The sequence below is a fragment of the Vigna radiata genome, chromosome 9 (assembly GCF_000741045.1).
Source record: "Vigna radiata var. radiata cultivar VC1973A chromosome 9, Vradiata_ver6, whole genome shotgun sequence".
Lineage (NCBI taxonomy): Eukaryota > Viridiplantae > Streptophyta > Magnoliopsida > Fabales > Fabaceae > Vigna > Vigna radiata.
The window spans coordinates 4875591-4883349 of record NC_028359.1 but is presented as its reverse complement, the minus strand read 5'-3'; the positions used below and the strand labels follow the sequence as shown (position 1 = coordinate 4883349).

General features: G+C 30.3%; 2 protein-coding genes across 2 annotated transcripts; one reads left to right on the top strand and one right to left on the bottom strand.

Moving 5' to 3' along the window:
• The first annotated feature begins 2678 nt into the window (after positions 1 to 2678).
• On the top strand, positions 2679 to 3953 carry LOC106773134. Its single transcript, XM_014659823.2, has one exon. The coding sequence runs from the start codon at positions 2883 to 2885 to the stop codon at positions 3768 to 3770; it is 888 nt and encodes a 295-aa protein (XP_014515309.1). The 5' UTR covers positions 2679 to 2882; the 3' UTR covers positions 3771 to 3953.
• A 279-nt stretch (positions 3954 to 4232) lies between these two features.
• On the bottom strand, positions 4233 to 6733 carry LOC106773169 (GDSL esterase/lipase At4g01130). The gene is made up of 5 exons (XM_014659882.2): positions 6411 to 6733; positions 6117 to 6326; positions 5850 to 6019; positions 4884 to 5154; positions 4233 to 4716 (listed from the first exon to the last, which is right to left on the bottom strand). The coding sequence occupies exons 1-5, from the start codon at positions 6664 to 6666 to the stop codon at positions 4472 to 4474; spliced, it is 1152 nt and encodes a 383-aa protein (XP_014515368.1). The 5' UTR covers positions 6667 to 6733; the 3' UTR covers positions 4233 to 4471.
• Between the last annotated feature and the right edge of the window lie 1026 nt (positions 6734 to 7759).

Below are 7759 nucleotides of genomic sequence, written 5' to 3'. Positions count from 1 at the left end.
TATGGGACCAGTTGTTTCTGTGTGTAGACCATGATAGATTGAAGATCTACTACTAGTTTAAAGCACATAATTTGCTAGAAGTAAAACTTTAAATCAATCATGTAGAAATTTTACAGCAAGCATAAAGTAAATGGGGCATTTACAAATTAATTTGGAAATTTCATTTGTTATTTCTAACTCCTGTCCATAAAAAAAAAAAAATATATATTCTCATTTAATTATTTATTATTTATCATTTTTATAATTAATTATGAGAAATACTATTTTAGATTTTTTTGAACATGTGGATGAATATTGTTTCAGCGTAGGGTCGAAAATCACTCTCGACAACTCCTTCACACTTTTATGTTACCTTGAATATCCTTAATCAAATTCCTCTACGACTTCGAATATAAGCATATAATCGGATACTTGGCAAAGACTCTAACGCGAACAATGCATACACAATATATTTTTGTTAAAAAAAAAGTTAACTACAAACTAGTATTTCGGGTAGGACAAAATTCATTTTTATAAAATAAAAATTTATCATAAGAAAATTTAATATATAAATTGTATTATAATTAAAATTTATAATTCATAAACATATTTGTATAAAATAAATTATATTTTCAATTTACAATGAAGAATTTAAATTATGATATATATTTTGTTATTTTATCTGTTGACAGTTTCTTTTAAAAAAATATTTAAATGTATTTAGAAACAGGAATAAATGAGGGTATGATGAAATGATATACTTTTTAAGAAAACATATTTGGGGAAAAAAAGAGAAATTGTTTTCCTAATTACAGGTAGTGTCTGAAATACACATGTAAATGAGAAAGAAAAAAAAAAGGATAATATTAGAAAACTTTGATTGAGAGGGTACAAAATCTCACACTTTAGATTATGTAATTCTGCTTTATAAAATAGAAGTTGACATTAGTGAGCATGTAATCTCTAACACGCAACATTAAATGCGAAATAATATATGATTTTCTTTTATTTCATGTAAAACAACGAATGTTGCAACGCAAAAAGAGATTTGTATACATAAAATTCGCTATATTAGCCTTTTTTTTTAAAAAAAAAATCATTTTTGTATATATTAATTAGAACATTTTATTAAGAGTCATTAAAACAACTCAAAATCCATATTCAAGGTTACTGACCAACTCGTCTAAAACTTAGCTTAATTACAATAGTAATATTAATTTTTTTTAATTTATTTTATGAATACTTCAAAAAATTGGTATTGATGGACAAAATTAATGTTAAAACCAATAAAACATAAAGCTTCGAATATTAAAGAGAAAGTTAATATGACTTTTTAGTTTTGTAATTTATTATGCAATATGTGTTATATGAAAGATTTAATTCTTAATTATAGAACTTTAATTTTTATGTATGTTATGCTAAATATACAATATTATTTTTATTTTATTATTTTAAAAATAAAAATTTAAAATTTATATAGATTGGCCTGTTTAGATTAGATCAAGTTAATATTTTTAGAATTATATATAAATAAATTGGGCAATAAGGTGAGTTAGATTTGGTCAACTCTCACAAATGAGAATCTAACTATTTTAATATCTACACATCTTGATATGAATAACAATTTGAAGAAAAAAAGGATAAATAAGTTGAAAGAGACTTCCTATACAAACTTACCAAACACCCTTGTAAGATTATTATGACTAATAAAATTTCTTATTTTACCAAAATCCAAACATCGTGCAAGTATTTTTAAATCCAAGTGTTTTGTATTTTTTAACTATAATTAACCATACAAAGATACATATATATACATATCAAAGTTTTTGAAGATATTTTTCATTGTTTTCCTTTTAAATCACTTTCATTATTTTCCTTTAAAAATTGGTTCATGTACATAAAATATAAGTTTACAGATTATATGATATGATTAATTTTAATATGTTAAGAGAAACGCTCTTTTACTTAAAGAATGGCATCTTAGTAATTGATTAACATATTTTTAACCAGACTACACTAATTACAGCTAGATGAATTAGAATAACACTAGTAATTTAAAACTCAAACTAATTTGTAACCTTAAATAGGCATTGGAGTTGCATGGCTTCCGCCCCATGTGGTTGGCACAGGTGTTCGCCAACTCATTCTTTCCCTTTTATCTCTTTGACCAAAGCTCTAAATAGAACCGATGTGGGACCAAAAATATGTGCCTCAATAAATATCCTCCTTCTTCAACAACCCAATAATTAATAATGACAAATAGTTAATAGCAAAACAACACCCTATTACGCATCACCAACTCTGAAAGTTTCCATTCCCCTTTTCATTTGTTGACCAATGTCATCACAATACAACATTTTCACTCATATTTCATCGCCTCATTAATTTCTCTACACCCACATTCTTCCACATACACCTCTCATTTCTAGGCACAACAAACTCCAATAGATCTCCACATACATATAACAAGAGTTGAACAATTCAGGCTTCTGTTCTTGTTCCACTTTGGAACCTAATCATTTTCATAACATGCTATAGACGTAACTTCTCAACCAAATCCATTAAGTGTCTTGCATCACATCATCAAGGAACCTTGTACAACTTTTCTTATGTGTTAAGAAAAGAAAACCAAGTGTTATAAACAGATTCTGGTCTGTTATATTATATATATATATACTTGATTAGGGAAGGATTCTGATTGTGAGTTACATTCAGTTATCTTTGATAAAATTAGAGTAAAAGAAAGTTTGTGGGGAGAAAACTCATCCTTCTTCCATTGATGAGTAGTGAAGTTACTACTGCATCATAAAAGCTTCAATGGGTTTAGTGCATGCATGGATTTCCTTGAGAATCATTCAAGAATTGAACATTAGAGACAAGAAAAGGCTTCTGGGGTGACATTCATGGGGCTTCATAGATGGTGGCAAGTTACATTGGTAATTGTGTGTTTGTTTTCATCATCTCTTGTTGAAGGTTTGAACACTTATTCTGATCGTAAATCACTGGATTCCTTTCTTCGCATGCAAGCAAATGAAGAGATAAAAAATCCTAAAACAGGTGTTCTCTATAATGTTTCCCTTCCTTCCAACTTAACAGGTATGGAAGTTTCAGTCGTTAGATTGCGCAGTTTTTCTTTATGGTCAAGAGGAATGAACTACAGTTTCTTCAACCTTCCACCACGGATTATGTCTCGGCCAAGCCAGAAAAGAATAGCCATTTTGTACGAAAACTTAGGCAATTTTTCTTCTTATTACTACAATGTGCCTAACCACACAATGGTGGCTCCAGTTTTCGGTGTCATGGCTTACAGTTCTTCAGACTCAGCATTCGTGGATGAGAAGATTAACTTTACCATTCATGGTGATCCCATCAAAATTTGGTTTCCTCTTGCTGATGAACGTGGGAGAAATCACACTCCTCTTTGTGCTAAGTTTACTGATAATGGGTTGGTGAAATTGAAGAACATGACTAAGCCATATGTTTGTGAAGTACACAGACAAGGGCATTACACTCTTGTAATTCCATCATTTCCTTTTCCAAATGAACTTCATACTCACAGTCATGGCAGGAGATTTGCCACATGGTGGGTGTTGGGGTTTGCAATAGGTTTCATTGGGTTGGTTGTTTTGGGTTTGATCTTGTTAGCTTTGGTTATGGAGGTCAAGAAGAGAAAAATAAGAAAAATGGAGAAAAATTCAGCTGGGGAAGAGCTTTTTGACACATTTTGGATTGGAGAAACTAAATTACCATTAGCTACATCGATTAGAACACAACCAATCCTTGAGAATTAAAATGTACATTAATATCACTTGTGATACTTTTATGCAAACAGATGAGTACATAAATGTTATCTTTTCAACTTTGGTCCTTATCAACAAAACAATTGTTCAATCAACAACAATAGAAACTATCCTATATTTATGTAGTTATTACAGCTGTTAATAGCACTTTTATTTCATGTTCTGTTTTCACTTCAATTTCGTTTTAGGAATATGTGAACAAAACGTTTGTATTCTCTTCTGCTGTCTACATTTGAACACGAAGTACCAGAGTTTGTGTAGCTTGATTTATGTCTTACACCCTTGAGTTTTTCTTAAATCAATGAAAGTGACAATCATTAAAACTCAAACCTTATGAATTTTTTATTGGAACTCAAATCAAAGCACTACAACACACTCATAACAACTTTTCAAGGAAGATAAATCAACTCTAGATACTAAAAATTATTTTCTGCATAACATGAACCAGGGTAGTTCATATCAGATACCATATATAATAACCAAAGTCCAACATATATATGATAACATGTTTTTTTTTTCTCCAAACAGTAATGCTACCAATAAGTACCATGTTTTTGTTTGAACTGCTACACACACAAGGGTAAAAGTAACAACACCCCATAAATCGAAACATTATTTAACAATTTGACAGCTGAGTACTTCAAAATAATTAAATTGCTACATAATAAAGACCTTTGGCTGGTAGCACTGGATCAAACAATAGGTTTTAGATCACAATGTTCACGGAGAGGGAAAGGGGGGTCAAAAAGAGAACCATTTAGAATAGCATTTGCAACAATCTTGTTTGCTGCTTCTGTGAAATGGATTCCATCCCAACTCACGTATTCTCGGGGTTCAGCACAAGCACTTGCTAGCATATTACCACACAAAATTTTAGGGTTATAGTTGTGGTCACCCCCTCCATATCCACAACATGTTTTAGTACCATACTTAAACCCTGTTCAAAGAAAACAAACTTGAACCATAAACAAAAGTTGCATATGTTAAATCAGCATGTTTTGGTGTATAATTGCAGCATATAAACTTGGTAATGCTATTCAACCATTTGAAATCACCAGTTAGAAGAACTGCAGAGATAAACAAGTGAAGGGAATCTGTTTGTACCATAAAGTGTGGGATGGTGAAAGAGCTCCGACAAAGCAGAGTAAGTGTCTACATGAATGAGGGAAACATCTGCTAAACTTTGTCTGGTTTGGCTCATTGTCTCCTTCAACAATTTGTTGTAATAATTTACAACATTCTGGTAAGAAACCATGCATCCAAACTCATCAAAATCAGAAGGAGCATGAGGAAGCTGCACCAAATATCCTGGATAACATCCCACAGGACCAAGATTGAACACCATAATTGTGCGTGCCCCTTGTGCATAAAGCTCCTAAAAACACAAACTTTATAAGTACAAAAAATTTATACAAATAATGTTACAGAAAACAGAGAGTGTGTAATGTAAAGTATTGATAAGATGAAAGAAAATGAAAGAGAAATTAATGTAAAAAATGTTTTATGAATTTATTATGTATATATATACACACAGTAGGAGTCTCTTCCAAAACAAATTCAGTTCTGAAAGTTTTCTCAATCAAGAACATAATTAAGTCCTAGTTGTGCTATATATAAGACTCTCTTTTACACTAAATTCCTTTATATTTAAACAAATGAGATGATTTTCAACTAAGTAAGAAGAAAATATTTTATAAGAAACTTAATAAGAAAAGTTTGTACAGCTTAAGAGAACTTACCATCTTTTTTTTCTGTGTACAGGAAGGAGCAGAATTATTTATAAAAACTTTTCTTAAAGAACTAATCATATGAAAAAGGTTCTTTGATAATGGTCAAAAGATATATAAGCTTTTCAAAAAGTCATTTAACTTTTTTAAAAATGGTCACATAATTTAAATCATGCAGAATTATATGACACATAATAGTCCAAATTTCTTGCACAACTGGCCCTGAGATGCTTTATTAAAACAGTGTGACATGTCATATATAATTTGCCAACAAGGTTGAATGAACATATAAGACAAAAATCTTGTGAAAAATTACTAAATAAAATGTAGAATATACTCAAACCTTGACAGCATCATTAATTTGTGAAACAATTTGAGGAAAGGTGTCCATGACTCCATTAATACTACCGGTGGCTGCTATTTTGGAAGTGAGATCATTTTGGCCAATGTATAACATGTAAATGGCCTTTTTGAATATATCTGGTGAAGGAAGACCAGATGATGGTATAGTTCCTGTGTGGTGCATGCATGGAAAGAAAGATTCATGGCTGAGTGTACCATTATTAGATTAAGTAAATGTAAATCTGTAGTATAACATTTTTCTGTGTACCTGTTTTATGAAATTCATCAACTCTGGCTTTGAATTGTCTCATTTGGCTGAGTTGAATGGAAAGGGAAAATGGACTGAGTCCACTATGAAAGAAGGAAGTAAAGGGAGGAATCACAGTAGAAGCTGAAGATGCAAAGTTAGCTCCATGGCTATAGTCTGATCCAATAGACTCAAGATATGGACTCAAAAATGGAAGCCCTAGACCCTGAGCTGCATGTTATCAAATATTTTTCAACAGAATACGTTAAAATATATCAGAAAGTTATAATATTATTATAACAATAGATTGATTACCAAGAAAATCAAGAATGAGCCTTCCATCAGAAGCACGACCAACTGGTTTTTTGAAAAAGGTCATTCCATAGGGATCAGGCTGTGCAGGAAAGGCTGCATGAAACCCACCAGTATCCGAATTTGAATCCCCAAAATTGAAGATTGCCTTAAAATCACAGTCACCATAACTTGAACCAACCAAAGAAAATGCCACCATGCAAATTACCAAGAATTTTGAAAATGTGCATGAACTGTAGGACACCTTAAGGGTACCCATTTTGCTTATTTTTTTCACTTTGATAAAAGCTCTTCCAGAGACTAATCTTGATAAAGGTAGCAAACGGAGACCCATATTATAGGAACTGCATGCTTCTCAAGATAAAGCCAAACATTGAATAGGTTATTTTAGAACAGTGACTGGTTAACAAACCTATGGAAGATGAACTTACCTACAATGAATATAAAAGGCTAAAAGCTTCCAACATATAAATTCATATGATTCTAGAAATAACTCATTCTTTTACTATGAGCTCTAAAGTTGTCACAAAATCTAATTCTGCTAAAAGGAGCTAAGGATAAGGACATTTATAAAACTATAGGATTATAGGGTCGCTTCCTTTCTATATATTCGAAGCTAAATCATTCAATTAAGTAAACTAATGTTAACTAATTAACAAACACACTAAATGCTTTAGAATTTAAAATAGGTTAATTTCCTATTCATGTTATTGCATGCATGTAGCAACACTTCAACCTACTTCTCTATTGGGAAAGTTATTGTTATTTTATAAATTCAACCAAACACATAAATATAAATTGACATTTTATTAAATGAAAACTCAATTCTAGGTTTATTATTGTTTTTTATATTTCATTTGAGTTTAGAGTTTAGGATTTCACTTAACGTACTTGTTTACTGAATAACTTGTCATTGAACATTTTATGATTTTATATATAAATTTTGATAATGATAAATATTTATTCACTAGTTTGAAAAAAAAAAAAGTGATATTATAACATTTTAAGTCTACAACAAGAAAACCCTAAGAAGATTATAGAAATTTATCTATAATTATTATTATTATTATTATAATTATAGATAAAGTAATCAATTAAATAAGAATCTTCTTTTATATTAATCCTTGTTGGAGTATTATATATCAATATTGTAATTTACAATTACAGCATGTTTGATATGCAGAAATGTAATGTAATATATGCTTTGCCTGATCATATAATTAGGATATAATCAAAAGGGGTGCAATTAAACACATTAAACATTATTTAGTCAAGAGATGAAACGTAAAACACTTGGTTAAAGTGTTTTTACATTTGTTGCTTGGTGAAAATATCTACATCATTTGTTTTGA

Bases quoted from the DNA above. Each gene is read 5' to 3' on its own strand.
- LOC106773134 (XM_014659823.2), top strand. From the start codon at position 2,883: ATGGGGCTTCATAGATGGTGGCAAGTTACATTGGTAATTGTGTGTTTG.
- LOC106773169 (XM_014659882.2), bottom strand. From the start codon at position 6,666: ATGGGTACCCTTAAGGTGTCCTACAGTTCATGCACATTTTCAAAATTC. The intron at 6,020-6,116 runs GTACACAGAAAA...TGCACCACACAG, and splicing joins TGATGAATTTCATAAAACAG to GAACTATACCATCATCTGGT. The intron at 5,155-5,849 runs GTTTGAGTATAT...TTGTGTTTTTAG, and splicing joins AAATTAATGATGCTGTCAAG to GAGCTTTATGCACAAGGGGC.